We start from the raw sequence: 17730 nt of genomic DNA on the forward strand, positions 1-17730 counted from the left end.
TAGACCAGGACTTCCCTAATTCTATTTCCTTTCACATCTCTGCCATCCCAGAATAGATTTCTATACATTCAAAAAGGCTTGTGATACAAAAAAAATTCTACAAACTGTTTAATATAAAAGTATTTTATGTTGCACTAATACATCTAATATTGGCAAACTCCATTTGATGAAAAACAATGTAAATACATTACAGTATCTTAACATGATAAAATTAGACCTACTCATAAACATGCAAATCCCATAAAGTGACCAGTGTGGTCCATGAGATTTTCAATAATCTCCATTACCAAGGAGAACCTTTCACCACCTCCACCAACTCCAACTGTTTGTACCCTTCAATAGATTTAGGTCCACTGATTTTGGTGCAGTTGGATTTTTTCTTCTATAGTCCCCACCGTTCCTGAGCAATAACTGCTTTTAGTTCCAACACCCAAAATGCTACTGTCCTGTGCTGGAGCAGACAACCTAGTGTAGCCCATTTGACAGTATTGGATTCGAAAACTAACAGTGTTGACTATTCAAGAGTGGTAGAGGCTAAAAAACAAAATTCCATCTCCACCAGAGTTAGTGAAATGGCTCCTACTGAAGAATGAAAACAGTTGGAAATGGTGGAGGTGGTGAAGGTAGTAAAGGTGAAGATGGAGGTGGTGAAGGTAGAGGTGGAGGTAGTGAAGGTAGTAAAGGTGGAGGAGGAGGTAGTGCAGGTAGTAAAGGTGAAGATGGAGGTAGTAAAGGTGGAGGAGGAGGTAGTGAAGGTAGTAAAGGTGAAGATGGAGGTGGTGAAGGTGGAGGAGGAGGTAGTAAAGGTAGTAAAGGTGAAGATGGAGGTGGTGAAGGTGGAGGAGGAGGTAGTAAAGGTAGTAAAGGTGAAGATGGAGGTGGTGAAGGTGGAGGAGGAGGTAGTAAAGGTAGTAAAGGTGAAGATGGAGGTGGTGAAGGTAGTAAAGGTAGTAAAGGTGAAGATGGAGGTGGTGAAGGTAGTAAAGGTAGTAAAGGTGAAGATGGAGGTGGTGAAGGTAGTGGAGGTAGTAAAGGTGAAGATGGAGGTGGTGAAGGTGGAGGAGGAGGTAGTGAAGGTAGTAAAGGTGAAGATGGAGGTGGTGAAAGTGGACGTAGTAAAGGTAGTAAAGGTGAAGATGGAGGTGGTGAAGGTAGTGAAGGTAGTAAAGGTGAAGATGGAGGTGGTGAAGGTGGAGGAGGAGGTAGTGAAGGTAGTAAAGGTGAAGATGGAGGTGGTGAAGGTGGACGTAGTAAAGGTAGTAAAGGTGAAGATGGAGGTGGTGAAGGTAGTAAAGGTGAAGATGGAGGTAGTGAAGGTAGTAAAGGTGAAGATGGAGGTGGTGGAGGTGGAGGTGGTGAAGGTAGTAAAGGTGAAGATGGAGGAGGTGGAGGTGGTGGTGAAGGTAGTAAAGGTGAAGATGGAGGTGGTGGAGGTGGAGGTAGTGAAGGTAGTAAAGGTGGAGGTAGTGAAGGTAGTAAAGGTGGAGGTAGTGAAGGTAGTAAAGGTGAAGATGAGGTGGTGAAGGTAGTAAAGCTGGAGGTGGAGGTAGTAAAGGGTCTTTAACTGACCAAAGTGACCTCCACATTCTATAAGATATGATGTCATTAATACTTTTGGAAGGTTATACTCTGCAGTCACACTTTTTACTTCCATCTGTCCTTAAGAAATTCTAGCCAGATGGGAGTAATGGACCAAGATCGTTCTCTGCATCTCTCCATTATTATCCATGGCTTCAGGCTATGGTGGACAAAGAATCGTTAAACGCAGTGTGCATCAAAAAGAGACGTTTGCTTTGTCGGCGAAGTTGTTGGACTCTGGATATAAATGTAGAACAAACCGGAGAAGAAAAAAAAATGATGACTTAGAAAACAACTTCCAAAAACAAGTCCTGGATACTTAATGATTGAATAATGAGAACACCGATACAATTTTTTTGGTCAGATCAGCCTGAAGGGTTAAGCTACATTTCTCTCCTAATTGCAGAGTCCATTAGGTGTAGAGCGAGAAGCTCAGACATCGTACGCAATTACCAAGCTCGGGAGAACCACCAATTACAATTCTGCCCGGATCTGAATTAAAAAATAGTCTTTGTGATTAGGTGAAGTAATGATCCAAAAGAGATTAGTTCTGTTCAGATCCTACTCATTAAAAATAAAAAAAACTAATTGTCAAGTCTCAATTTCTGCCTTAACTCTTTCAAGGTGGCGAACCACCTGGTAGGACCGATAAGTCTGGAAAAATGTTGGTCTTTAAATAAAAAATGATCTAAGAATTAATTACCAAGGCTGAGATCAAAGGAAAGGATGATTATCAACCCAGTGATCTTCATGGGGCGAGAACAGACTGTAATTATGTTCGGTTTGGGGAACTATCACAAATTCTCATCTTATTCGGCAATTAGGAGCTTTTTGTCCAACTTTCAAGAAAATCACGGAGGTTCAGACGAGGCAACGGATGTCAAACAGACTAAGGGCTCGTTCATACGAAATGTCTATGCTCGTTCATACGAGCATAGACATTTCACAGAAGCTTCCCACCATTGACTAGGCTCAGTCACCGACACCATGCCTTGTGGATGGGGCCTAGATCACAACCTACTTCGAGGCACATACTGTACAATTTGGAGGATTCTACTGTAGGTCAGACCTTGGATCCTAAAAGAGAACAGCTGCTCTAGCCAAAATGGTGCACATAACCGAGACAGAAAACATCAAAGCACGGGAGGGATATCCAAAAACTTTAAAGGTTTCAATACAAAATTTTATAGTTGCAACATTCTATGAAATTTACGTTTAGGGTCCAAACATTCAAGACTATATGGTTCCTTCTGATATTGGTCAAAACCACCACGGTTCTGTCTGTAACGTCATGTGCTATTGACCCTCAATACTCAGGTTAATTCCCCATGACCATCTTTGCTGTTACGACAGGTCTGTAGTAGGGATCCATGCACAGGTTCATAAAAAAATGAGACCAATCTGCCATGGTTCCCTTTAGGGTCCCATAAAAGCCTCATGAATTACATCTTTGGAATGCAAACTTTTGCTTTTGTCCCATATTACATGTACACTCTCTACTAGTCTAGTTTTAATGCCCGTGATGACTATAGACATATAGAAGTCAATGGCATTGCTAATGCCTTGATAACCATGACCACTAGCTCACTTGTAATCCTGCTCCTCATGGCTCTCTGGAGCACCTGGCTCCTGCTTCTTCCCGTTCTGCTCAGATGTCCTATGTCCATGTAATTGGCCGTTCCCTGTTTTTAAAGGACCAGTGTGCAAACAACATTCATATCTCCAGCCAATCCCCGTAGATCATGGTTATAGAAGGCAGCCTTGACCAGAGGCAGTCACCTATGCAATACTGATTCACAGCTTAGCTTGCTCCTGCAAAAATTTTTGGTTTACACATGGTTTTTCTGTGACTTTTTTCCATACTGCGTTCATCCTCATCGGCCCGATACCCATTACAGACCTTGGCTTGACTTTGACTATGGAACCCTTGCAGTCCAACCTGACATTTGGCTTGTCTACAACCGTGAACTATTTCCACCTGTCCATGAACTTGGCCCATATTAGACAACTCTTGCCTATCCCCTGGCTCTACACATGGCTGTCATCTATACCTGGACCACTACAAGAGGTAACAACCTTGCAGTCTCCCTACAGAAAAGTCCAGATCACTGTAATGTGGTTAAAGGGTGAATATTGGGGAGGGAACTTAGCTAAGACACTTGGAAGAGATTCCCAGTCAAACCAGTTAGGGGACACAATGGACCTCAGAGACAAATGTATTCTGTAATGTTCTTTAAAGACTATTCATATTGTATCGTTTCCTTGTGATACAAGATGGGTCTGGTAAGAGCAGTGGACTGTTTAATAAGTCATTACAAGCCGATCCTCGGACACATGAAATGTCTGATGGGCATTTCTAACAGGTCATTATGGGTTCATCGTGAGCTTGTTAATAAGGACAATGGACATGGCTATCACGTCAATACTATTAGCTCCAAGGGACCTATGATCGGTCTCAGGGAACATTTCTAACAGGTCATTATTATTGGTTCATCGGGACAAAGGGTGAGCTTGTTAATAAGGACAATGGACATGGTTACTATTGGTTCTCTTGGACATTTAATGGGTTTGGTAAAGGGGTCACATCTAACAAGTCATTACAGTCGGTCCCTGAGGACACATGATGGGTCTGGTAAGAAGGACAGTAGAAATAGAAGTCAAACTAAATGTTTAATACAAAGTTACCCAATAAAGTAAGAATTCAACAGTATCGTCACATGCAATTTATTAAAATGTAAACATTAGGGTTGAGGCAATCTTGAGATTTCAGGATCGATTTTAAAATCAGCTTTCCGATCATTTTCCAGCCGATCCCAATTGTGTAATTTGCTCGATCACCGATCTGAATCCGATTTTTTCTGATCCCGATCGCTCAACCCTAGTCAATGCTTCTCTATGGGAAGAGTCACTTTTAGGGTTGAGCCGATCTGGAAGAGATCAGGCTCGGAATTCCGATCACGATCGTGAAATTTACTCGATCCCGATTGCTCAACCCTAATAAACACGCTTCACCTATGTATACGATATAAGATATGACAAAATACACATGTACATACAAGACAGGGTAAGGGTTTCAGACAAGATGTGCGATATTGGGGATGATATATTCCTAACTTAAACATTTCGTCCTGCCAGCGAGTTTGGTCATTCCCATGGGTCCTTGCCTAGTGATATGACATGTTATAACATGTGTTGTATGTTAGCGGTCACCTGTAATGGAATCCAGCAGTGTAAGTATCATTTTCGCCGCATGCTTGATTAAAGGAGGCTGCTGGGTCTCAGAAGGATCTCGAGCTCTGTCAAGTGTGTCTGATTTGAGACCTTCCTCGGGATGTGAGTCGGTCTTGCTTGGAGGTACAGGAGCATATGAAGGTTTCAGTTGATCTATGACATAATAAAGGCCATTTTTCAGTAAGTCACACAATGTCACCTTTCAACAGGCCTCAAAAAAAAAATTCCAGTCCTGTCTGGATCGACTGTTTATAATGGAGACACAATCACCTTTAATGTTCTATGTAAAGATTTCCCATGACAGCGGTCAAAAATGACAATATATCAGATGGAAGGGAGGCAGGAGAGATGGAGAAAGAAACATCTTCTATTGTACGGAAAATAAAGGATTTTATAACATTTTATTTTTTTATTCTTTACAACATGACTTTTGGTCTTGCAACTCGATAGGATTTTATTTACAGCTAAAGATACATTTTTATTCTTCTCTAAAAGTTCTATTTTTTATTTACAGCTACAGACTACTTTCTATACAACCAAACGCTATTCTTTTTATTTGTTTACACCTAGAAAGTATTTTTTATTTATAGTTAAGTGTTATTTATTTTTTTATTTATCACTGAATATTTCTTTTTTTTTAATTTATTTTTTTTTAAATTTATTTACAGCCAATCCAAAATCCTAATTTTTACATTTCCTTTTCTCTGTCACAGGGAAGGTCCACCTTTCAAGACAATATTGTTTTAGGATAATGTATCACAAAGCGATAGGCTGTATGTATTCGTTTACCGATACCCATTGCTTTGTGAAGGTTTGGCTAATGGCACAAGTATTGAATTTGTTTCCCAAGTTGGTGTTTTTAGCCAAATTCAAGATTCTGTTAAGGGTGAGAATTATCTGAAAAACCAATAACTAAATGTTTAAAAAGTCCTCCATCCTTGATTGGTTGTCAATGGATAGGGCCAAGACTGCAGAGACTTTCTATAGTCTGGGACAAGTCAAAAAGCTAGGCATGATTTCCTTATTGTGGACAGGTTATCAGAAAGACACTATGTATGAGAAGATAATCAACCATGATGTCCTTACTGTGGTCAAGTTATCTTCTCATACATGTAGTATCTTCCTGATAACCTGACCACAATAAGGACATCATGGCTGGTTATCAGGAGGACACTACATGTATGAGAAGATAACCCGACCACAATAAGGACATCATGGCTGGTTATCAGGAGGACACTACATGTATGAGAAGATAACCCGACCACAATAAGGACATCATGGCTGGTTATCAGGAGGACACTACATGTATGAGAAGATAACCCGACCACAATAAGGACATCATGGCTGGTTATCAGGAGGACACTACATGTATGAGAAGATAACCCGACCACAATAAGGACATCATGGCTGGTTATCAGGAGGACACTACATGTATGAGAAGATAAACCAACCACAATAAGGAAGTCATGCTTGGTTTCAGACAAGTCTCAGACCATAGACCTGCATTCATATCCATGGGCAACTGATCAAGACAAGAGAGGTCACCAACAAGGTGTTAGAAAATCTTTAAAATGCTGCAATTTTTAAAGTTTTTTTTATATATGTAAAATTTTTTAACTTATCTACAAATCTATTAAAACCCCTTTAAGTTTACATAAGCCTATTACAAGAGACTGTATGACCAAAACTGTTTACTTCTTCTAATCAGAATAGATCTCATAACAAGATCTGTGCAGGGGTCACCGGGTCATGCTGGGTTTAGAGGGGGGAGGGGCATGCTTAGCTGTCCATGTCTAGAAAAGTTCATAGCTCAATGCAGAATGTAATATAACAATAGATTCTTCATCTTAGGTTTGTTTCATATATGTTAGACATTATTGCTTCCATCACAAGATATTACCAGGTTAGCTCCTGAGGTTGAAACACATCAGATCTGCGAAAACATTTTCCAGGACTTTGATTTTTCCAGATGTGTCCTCGCATAACTGATCTCCAATTTGGATAAGTATGTCAAAGAGTCTTGAAACCAATTCAACAATATCACAACATGATAAAAGCCTGCAATTCATCCCCTACATAGTGGTCACAGACAATATATCACAAAACCATAATGTGTCTAGAACACAACTGAGATGAAGATAGTTGCAGTACCAGACATGACCACTACAAAATGGATGGGGCTCTGCCTGGTAAACATTTAAGAGGACTTCACTCAGCTGGTCTGTAGGGGTGCCAGGAGTCTGATCCTCGCCATGCTCAGATTGATAGTGAATACTAAGGATGGACCATCAACCTGTAAATGAACTCAGCACAGTCATGAGTTAGACTCCGCTCCACCTACTGTATGTATTATAGAGATATTACTGGGCTCCATACATTGTCTGGGTCCAATAACCCCCTCATTGTAGCTCCAAGTATCCAGAATATGACCGACCACTTAAAGGGATGTTTGAGATTTTTACAATGAGGACCTAAACATGAGACCAAGGCAAGATTCTTGGAGTGAAGATAAGGAAAGCAGTCTAATCCCTATGACAGAGTTCCCTATATTGTATATAGGTGTACAGAGGTAGTCAACTATAATCCCATAACTTGCTGCATCATCATAACCCACAACAAAGCCATTAACAATGATGAGAGAGTTTATGTAACTTGTTAAACTTTCTACATCTGGATCAGTGATGTATGAAGAGTAATGAATATAATATAATAGGAGGAAGACTGTTACAATGTATCAGAGGGCTTCATCTAAACATGTCTGACTATCAGGTGGACAATGCAGTATAGTCAGCAGAACAGGATGATATTCCAGGAGCGGGCAAGTAACACAATGACTGGGTAGCCATAAGAAATGAAAGATCAGAAGTGATCCAGTAGATCTACAAGGCAGATTACTATAAAGCCCTCAATAGCTTTTATTGTAACCTGCAAAAATAATTCATTACAAGACAAATCAATACTTATGTATCCAATCTACGCAGGAATAAAACTAAAACTCATTATTTCTCCAATGGACATGATTTAAGAAATTAAAGGGGCACTTCAAGTCTTCAAACGGACTGCCTGTTCTTAGAATAGGTGATAGATACGGGATTAGAAGGGCTCCGACATCTGGCAGCCCTAGTGATCAGCTATAGAGATGAGCGAACACTAAAATGTTCGAGGTTCGAAATTCGATTCGAACAGCCGCTCACTGTTCGAGTGTTCGAATGGGTTTCGAACCCCATTATAGTCTATGGGGAACATAAACTCGTTAAGGGGGAAACCCAAATTCGTGTCTGGAGGGTCACCAAGTCCACTATGACACCCCAGGAAATGATACCAACACCCTGGAATGACACTGGGACAGCAGGGGAAGCATGTCTGGGGGCATAAAAGTCACTTTATTTCATGGAAATCCCTGTCAGTTTGCGATTTTCGCAAGCTAACTTTTCCCCATAGAAATGCATTGGCCAGTGCTGATTGGCCAGAGTACGGAACTCGACCAATCAGCGCTGGCTCTGCTGGAGGAGGCGGAGTCTAAGATAGCTCCACACCAGTCTCCATTCAGGTCCGACCTTAGACTCCGCCTCCTCCGGCAGAGCCAGCGCTGATTGGCCGAAGGCTGGCCAATGCATTCCTATGCGAATGCAGACTTAGCAGTGCTGAGTCAGTTTTGCTCAACTACACATCTGATGCACACTCGGCACTGCTACATCAGATGTAGCAATCTGATGTAGCAGAGCCGAGGGTGCACTAGAACCCCTGTGCAAACTCAGTTCACGCTAATAGAATGCATTGGCCAGCGCTGATTGGCCAATGCATTCTATTAGCCCGATGAAGTAGAGCTGAATGTGTGTGCTAAGCACACACATTCAGCACTGCTTCATCAAGCCAATACAATGCATTAGCCAGTGCTGATTGGCCAGAGTACGGAATTCGGCCAATCAGCGCTGGCTCTGCCGGAGGAGGCGGAGTCTAAGGTCGGACCTGAATGGAGACTGGTGTGGAGCGATCTTAGACTCCGCCTCCTCCAGCAGAGCCAGCGCTGATTGGTCGAGTTCCGTACTCTGGCCAATCAGCGCTGGCCAATGCATTCTATTAGCCCGATGAAGTAGAGCTGAATGTGTGTGCTTAGCACACACATTCAGCTCTACTTCATCAGGCTAATAGAATACATTGGCCAATCAGCGCTGGCCAATGCATTCTATTAGCTTGATGAAGCAGAGTGTGCACAAGGGTTCAAGCGCACCCTCGGCTCTGATGTAGCAGAGCTGAGGGTGCACAAGGGTTCAAGTGCACCCTCGGCTCTCCTACATCAGAGCCGAGGGTGCGCTTGAACCCTTGTGCAGCCTCGGCTCTGCTACATCAGAGCCGAGGGTGCGCTTGAACCCTTGTGCACACTCTGCTTCATCAAGCTAATAGAATGCATTGGCCAGCACTGATTGGCCAGAGTACGGAATTCGGCCAATCAGCGCTGGCCAATGCATCCCTATGGGAAAAAGTTTATCTCACAAAAATCACAATTACACACCCGATAGAGCCCCAAAAAGTTATTTTTAATAACATTCCCCCCTAAATAAAGGTTATCCCTAGCTATCCCTGCCTGTACAGCTATCCCTGTCTCATAGTCACAAAGTTCACATTCTCATATGACCCGGATTTGAAATCCACTATTCGTCTAAAATGGAGGTCACCTGATTTCGGCAGCCAATGACTTTTTCCAATTTTTTTCAATGCCCCCAGTGTCGTAGTTCCTGTCCCACCTCCCCTGCGCTGTTATTGGTGCAAAAAGGGCGCCAGGGAAGGTGGGAGGGGAATCGAATTTTGGCGCACTTTACCACGTGGTGTTCGATTCGATTCGAACATGGCGAACACCCTGATATCCGATCGAACATGTGTTCGATAGAACACTGTTCGCTCATCTCTAATCAGCTACACAGTGTACAGAGCTGGAATCAGACGGTTCCATACACTATATACCGGCTGTGCTGCGCCATTGGAGAATTGCTTTAATCTAAGGATTCTGAATTTCTTCATATTTGTCTCTTGTGGGTTTTTGAGCAATGAAATATCAGACTGTACTTGGGCCAATCCATTATACCCTGAGTGTACTCTGCATATCTGCATTACCCAGTGTATTCTGCTGTCCCTCAGTTTCTTATCATTGCACCTTGTGCCCATAGTGCACCCTATAGATGGTGGAAACAGCAGATAGTCCTCTGTTGATGCCTGCAATGGCTTGGTTTGCCTATAACAAGCTAATAAACAGGGAACAATCTGCAGCCTCTCCTATCCATGTCTTACAGATGTATCCACACTTAACTGATCTCCAATTTGCATTGAAACCAATTGAATACAATATTACAATAGGTTAATATAACTGAGCAAGACGACATGTAAGGTCTTAAAAATTCTGTCCAATCTGGTATACACTTTCTATAGATGTGATCGGGCCAAATCTTCCTATTTTGTGATAAAGTATGGCCCCATTTAACAAATTTACCAGATATGGGGCAAACAAATTGCGATTGGTCACAAATACAGAACAGAAGCTGGAATATTCATTGGGGGAACTAGAAGAACAGTGGGGGTGGCTTAAAACTAAACTAGGCAATCTTAAGATGATCCATAGTTGTTATTGGACACCAGTTGGCCGCTTACTTACGACCACTTATTTGCTACATTTGGTGCACTTTGTTACTGTTCTCGTCTTTCCTTGTTCCTCTCGGTCACATCCCCTTTTCCTTAACGGTTTCCAAAACTGTCCAGAGTCACAATAGGTGTCTAAAGTGTTAAATAAAAATGGCGCATCTGACAGTTTTGGCATGGATGGAGACAGAATTTTGGCCCATTTAGCTTAGTAAACCTTCCTCAATGTATTTGCTGGAGATTATCTTTGGGTTCCCCTCTGTACTGGATCCATCCAAGATGATCTTCATGATAAATTTAGCGGCACCACCAGTAGACATTTAGGATCTCCGCCATATTTCCCTTGAAAGCCATATTGATCTGAAAAATTCACAATGGTCCATATTACTCATATTCCTAAGTCTGACATTAGATGGCCGCACTACTAATGCATGTCCAGCTATATATGGATTTCTGGGGATTAAAAGCACAATCGGAGCATTTACTTGGGGCAATGAAGTCGACTTAATATACAGAAGCTATGAAAAATTTGTGTAATTATAAAAAACCTTTAGCGGTCAGATTTACAGCAGATCTGCACTAAGACGTCTTATGATCTACTGTAGGTTATAAATGCACCAAAACAAAAATCTAAAGGACTTCCTAGACGAATCTTAGGAACGCATATTAAGTGGCCCTATATAGGTGTGCCCACCCTTACCTTACCCCAAATACAGTTACAACTTCAATTGGCTGGCCACCGATGTGTAGACAATAGACAACTCCTGACGGAATATCACAAAACCTTTCCATCTTGTGCCACACATCCTGCTGCTAATGCTAAATCTTCCCATAGACACAGAATACTGTCCCATCATACTGGAAAATGATTGAAAAATCTGATTTTAAGAATGATCCTGAAATCTTAAGATCGGCTCAACCCTAGCAGTTAGCGTATTATGGTATGCACCACTCTGGTAGGGGGTGGAAGGATGATCTTCCATCTTCCAGGATCAGCCCATGGGGAGGACACTCCATTATGATCCCATAGCTTCTGGAAGAAAATGAGTATTATCTGACAGAATTGCAGGGGTGCCAATACTTTTTGCCAACACTGTAAATATTAATTACAAGATTTATTGCAACAAATATTTGTGATGTTCAGTCCTCCACTTAGTTTTTGGCTAATCTTGTTTGGCACAGGTAGTGCTATTATACTCTAGGACAGATCTACCTCCTGTGCCTCACCTCTCCCGGGCATCCTTGTAGTATCCGGTCGGCCTCGACATCTTCAGGCCTCTTCCCGTATCCGGCTGACGTCACAGTTTCGTACAGGTCTCATTGGTAACCCTAGGGAGTGTAACAACAGCGAGAGGCCAGAAGAAACCAGGGGACCACCAGATGCCCAGATGAGGTTAGACAAGGCGAGTATAACTTCCTTTTACTCACCACTCCTGGACCTTCACTTATGTAATAGTCCTCCTATTAATTGTGTGCCACAAACACTAAAAATTCCAGGTTTGGGTCAACCCCCAAACTTTTGTAAAATGTGGGTAAATCCAGTTCTATCCCTAATAAATATCACAATGTGTCAATATTTAATGTAAAGTTATATCCCCAAAAGTCTAGTCTTATACTGGGCAACTCTAATACCAATAAGGAAGACGCCGTCCATCTGCACTTACAGTTCACTCAATAAGAACACTCAAATCATCTTAAAGTGTGAAAATTGTAGAATTCACTTTCTTCATCTCTGACTTCCATTATTGTATAGGCCGATGGTATAGGTTTTAAGATGTGAAGTATAATTAAGAAACAAGCACAAAATAATTACAAATATAAGTTATCGACTTTGCTTCCTGAACCGTCTCAGACAATTCCTTGGGCCTTGTTGTAAGTTTTTATCTAGTATAAGTCTTGGAATAAAGGGAAACACATAGTAACCCATAAGTCACAACAAAAGTGATGGATCACCCAGACTCGCACTGAGATTTTATAGCTTCCCTTCGGGAAACAAAGTAGCGAGTCACCTTGTGACCACCGCATAATATCCAGCCACGTTACAATTCCAATTCCTATCCGAGATGGATGGTGAAGGTCATAAAGTACAGACGGACCCTTCGTTTTAATACATTAAGGGAATGCAGATGATCAAACCTGTTCATGATGAGTGGTATTTGTCACAATTTTTCCAACATTTTGGAGTTTTCCAGTCCATGTATCACTATTATACTGTGGGAGAATCTTCAGATCCTGGTATATAATGGGTGAGAGCCTTGGGGAGGTGTAATAAAATAAACTTCTTCTGTGAGGTCACGGTACAGTGAGGAGTTATTGGGTCACAGTTGTGATTTGGGGTGCGCCTACATCATGAGGAGTCTGATAGCACATAAGTCAGAAGAGGACCAGGGAACAAGCAGCGGATGACACAGAGGAGCCCGGCATAGGTGATGGAAGGTGAGTAGGTGGTAGCATGATCTTGGATTATTTGAGTCATATGTATTTTACCTTTGCTTTGTCTGAATAGCTCTAACATCTGTATAGTGAATGTTCCAAGTGATGGAGATGTTGATGGATACCAAAGAAAGGGTTAATCATGGTCTTCGATGGCATGTGGTGGTGAGCAGGATTCACCCCCAGCTCCCCAGCACTCCACTTGAGGTTACCCTTGTTGCCTTAGTTTATACTGGATATAAATAACTACGATATCTCCAGACCCTTCAGCATCCGAGGAACTAAATATATTTGTTTCATAAGTCAGTGACTTTTCCCTGATTGTGTAACAACCTCTCCCTCCTCTACCAGGATTCAGCTAACACGAAGATGTGACATAGAACACATGGAAATATGGACCCGTACCCAGAATAAACCTAGAACGGTATTCCACTGGGTATAATCCGCGAACATGTACTGGGTCACATGACAGTTGGAGGTGACATGAATGACGCAATGTTTAGTCGTAGTCAGTAAGCCTATGGTTCGAAAAACTATACAGGTGTGTCCTTTCCATCTTGGCTGGATATAGTCTAAAATGAATAGCACAAAATTACCAGCGGTGATAAAAAAAAAACCCAAAAAACATGATTTTACAATACTTTGATGGTAGATTACACAGGCGCGCGCAAGTAAAGGCTCATGAGCCCTGGTGCAAAATTTCAGTCTAGACCTCTCCTTCGATCTGTCTGCTCCTCCCATTTGCACATTTTAGCTGTATTTCCATTTCCCTTTCCTTCTCTATTCAGCCCAGACCACCATGACAAACATGTCTGCACACAATCTATCCATCATCCCCATCCTCTGCGTCCACCATACAGTAACCATGCACCACAGCCTCCTGCACAGAATCCCACCTTATCTATATACTGCTCTCTAACTGCTCCTTTTACCATTCAAAGGCTATTTTTCCCCCCTTTCTGACAGTGGCAGGCTGTGTATCATAAACCTTCTCATTCCACTACACCAGAGAGAAGGGGGGACATTTCCAATGCACAGACTTCCACCCAGAGAATTTTGGTGGTGACCTGTAGGCCCCTGTCTAAGCTGAGTTTCCTATAGTTAGGCCATTGCTTATGGGTTCACTGACTCTCCCAAGTTCTGCACCCTTTGCATATATTGGTCAATGCAGGTTGCCAAGTGTTTGTGATGTGAATTGCAACCTTTCAAGGGTTTTGCCTCCATGGAATGACAATATATTGTATTGGAGTCCTTAACCAATTTATTTGCAAGGTGCGGATTTCACATCTGCATTTTTTAACCATGTACAGACTGGCATGAAGACAATTTGCAATATGGTAGATTATGGTTTCTTATATTATGCATGAATTAAGAAATTAAATCCTCCGAGATTGAAGACTCTTCATTGCGTCAAGTCTTATATTTAAGTGAATGACTGATGATTAGAGTTTGGGCGTATTCTGGAAGGTCCTTCCAAGTCACCCTACAGGTAAAGCCGATGACGTCACCCTAATCCAATATCCCGCATCCATTTATTCCACTCCTCGGCAGACGTCTCGAGCATCTTGTTAGCCAAACATTTTTCGATTTCCAGTGACATTCATTTTATGTAGAGTGTTCTCGCTTCCTGCCAAGCCAATTATAAAGGAATGATTGCGATGTCAGATCTCTTCAACACAAGAAGAAGCTTTTGACTTTTCTAGTGGTTCCTCCTTTATCGCGCATACCGCCGTGCGTCAAGATATTCAACGCAAATCTCTGCAATAACCAACAGAATCTTATTGTCGCATGCACAGACCTCGAGTGGTAACTTTACATTAAGCACTTAATGGGGCCTGAAGATCTCTACTACATGTACAGGACAGAGGGGGAAGAGCAAAGAAGCAAGTCAGGGATGGATTACTAATTGTTCCCAATTATGTCAAGAGGCACTTGATGTGACATTACAGTCAACTGAGGGAGGATAAGACCAGTGGGCCGTGAGACTCTCCTGGACCAGACCCAGGGATCTATGTCATGAATGGTCTGAAAATATAACTAAATGCAGTTTGCTGTGCTGACTCAATGTGCATATAAAGTATACAATACTGCCTGCGTGTGGCCACCACTAGAGGGTGCTCAATACTGTGTGTAAGCTACAGTGGAATACTGTATACTATAAGGTCCCCTGGTGTGACTATAGTACAGTAAGCTGGATCCAGAATGGAAATGCTAGTCCTTTATCGTAGGTGAAGTGAACAGAAGGATTCAATGCTCTGCACAGAACCACTGCGGACTCCTCACTCAGGACTAGTAGGGTTCTTATTTTGATGTTCTACATTAATGTCTTGAAGAACCCATAACAGGAGAGATTCTGAATAATGCTAGATGTAGTGTTGTAGTGAGGATGCAGGTCTTCTGGAATAAGTCCACTATGAGATGGTTACTCTTGTAGATCAGAACACTTTATTCCATGCTCCATCATGGCTCCCTGTCTAACAACTCCTCCCCCTAAGCTCAGCTCCTCCTCCATTACTACCTCACTGTTGCTAGGCAGACAAAGCAGAATAAGTAATCAGAACAGAACATACAGAACATACTTATAACAACATCACATCTCTCCCCTTCTTATAAAAAAAAATAAAATAAAATGCAAACATTATAAATGAACAATAAATAAAAGGTCCGAACTGAAAAGAAAATTTTACTGCAGAACATAGTCCCTGAGGTGCGTTGGTGGCCTTCGACTTATCCTTGTCGGGTAGCGTTGAGACATCTCGTTATCAGAAACAGTCTGTGAATTTTCGGTATCTCTTGTTGGTGTTGCTGAACCAGTTGTACCTGGTGAAATTTCCTCATCATCTGTCTCCTCTGCACTTGCTCCTGGATTGTAGTCACAAAGCTTTTTAAAATGGGAGACATTTCGTGTCACTTGATGACCCTGGCGTTGAGCAGTAACCATGGTACCTTTGACGTGTGTGACTTGAAAGGGTTCTGGATGATAAGGGGATGATAACTTGTCACTGGGTCTCAGCCTTTTAACAAGGACCCAGTCTCCCACATCCAGCTGTTTGAAGCGACAACTTCTCTTATCTGCATATCTTTTCATCCTGCCTTTGGCAAGGGAATCATTGAGGACCAATGGAGTCTGGACGTGAACTACTGGGATGTTTGGAAGCTTAATGCGCAAAGGCCTGCCGAAAAGCGCAGTCGCTGGCGGAGTTCCTGTAGTAGAGTGTGGGGTGGCTCTGTACTGTCTAAGGAATCTGTACAATTCTTGCTGCAAATCCTTGTGTTCCATGGTAGCAATCCGAAGAGTTTTGTTGATTGATTGCATGAAGCGCTCCACTTCACCATTGGCTTGAGGCCAGTAAGGAGTTATTTTCCTGTGGTTAAAACCAAGATAAGTTGCAAAAGACTGAAAATCTGCACTATTGAAAGGTGGCCCATTGTCAGTCTTCACTGTTTCAGGTATGCCATATGCAGAGAAGATTTTGTCCAGTTTTGGTATGACAGCTCTTGCAGAGGTGGTGGAAACGGGTTCAATGACTGGAAACCTAGAAAAATCATCTATGACAACCAGTAAATAGGAATGATCTGGCAAAGTGCAGAAATCAACACTCACAGCAGTCCATGGATTGTCTGGTAGAGGTGTCATTTGTACTGGTGCTCGGCTATGGTCCACCGTAGTTGCTTGGCAAGGTATACATGTGGCAATAAGTGCTTCCACTTGTTTATCTAGTCCAGGAAACCATACTTTCTCCCTAAGTAATTGCTTTTTTTTAACTATACCTTGATGGGCCTCATGGGCCAGATCGATCACTCTACTCTGAAGTTTCTGAGGAATGACCAGGCGGTTGTCACGTAGTAGTATGTTTGAGTCAGATACAGAAAGAGAGTGTCTTGCATTAAAGAAGGCCTGCAAATATGCTGTTTGGCCCTGCGGTTGAAGACGAGTGTCAGCTAGAAAAGAGTTCCAGTTCTTAGACCGAACAGTGTCAATTACCAACTGAAGTTGGGGATCAGAATCCACCGCATGTTTAATTTCTTCGAGGGTCATTGCTCTTGGCACAGAGTGTGTAACAATGAAATTTACATGCTCCTCAGCTAAGACAGTGGCAGGCAAGTCATCTTTGGTAGACTGTGGTGAAGGGTGTCTTGAAAAATAGTCTGCAGGGTTCCCAGCTCCTGCCTCATATCTCAAGTGAAAGCGATAGTTCTGCAGGCGGAGTAGCCAGCGTTCAAGTCGTGGGGGTGGCTTTGATGAATGTTTATTGAAGATTGGAATGAGTGGTTTATGATCACTGACCACTGTGAATGGACAACCAAAGAGGTAAAGATGAAAATGAAGGCATCCCCATACAACTGCGAGAGCTTCCCTCTCAGTTTGAGAATAGCGCTGTTCCGTTTCTGTTAAAGCCTTGCTCGCATAGGAGACTGTGGAGATACTGCCAGTTTTGGACACCTGAGTTAAAATTGCACCAAGGCCTACAGGACTGGCATCCACAATGAGCTCAGTAGACTTTAGTGGGTCAAAATAGGCCATGACCGTGTCACTAGAAAGACTGGACTTTAGTGTGTCAAATGCTGATTGATGTTCAACTGTCCATGACCAAGGAGTATCCTTTTTAGTGAGTTGTCGTAGGGGTTCAGAAACAGTAGCCAGATCAGGTATGAATCGTCCACAGTATGTGACCAGACCAAGAAAACTTCGAACATCTGAGACATTTTGTGGCTGGCTAGCAGAGGTTATGGCTGCTACTTTCTCAGGGTCTGCAGAAACACCATTTTCAGAAAAAATGTAGCCAAAAAAATTCAATGACGTCTTGTTGAACTCGCATTTTGATGGATTAACAGTTAAATTGCAGGTTTGCAGTC

General features: G+C 42.3%; 1 protein-coding gene across 3 annotated transcripts in view; it reads right to left on the reverse strand.

The window, feature by feature from the left end:
* Positions 1-17730, reverse strand: part of KHDRBS3 (KH RNA binding domain containing, signal transduction associated 3) — a 103490-nt gene that overhangs the window by 72930 nt on the left and 12830 nt on the right. For 2 of the 3 annotated variants that reach the window (XR_012715434.1, XM_075270084.1), the window contains exon 2: positions 4789-4962. The exons of the other annotated variant lie outside the window; for it this stretch is intronic. Coding sequence is in view for 1 of the 2 variants with exons in the window: in XM_075270084.1 (XP_075126185.1) it covers positions 4789-4962 (174 nt within the window). In the remaining variant the exon portion in view is untranslated. The remainder of the gene's footprint in view (positions 1-4788; positions 4963-17730) is intronic. 3 annotated transcript variants of the gene reach the window in all.

This window comes from Leptodactylus fuscus, chromosome 4, assembly GCF_031893055.1.
Source record: "Leptodactylus fuscus isolate aLepFus1 chromosome 4, aLepFus1.hap2, whole genome shotgun sequence".
Lineage (NCBI taxonomy): Eukaryota > Metazoa > Chordata > Amphibia > Anura > Leptodactylidae > Leptodactylus > Leptodactylus fuscus.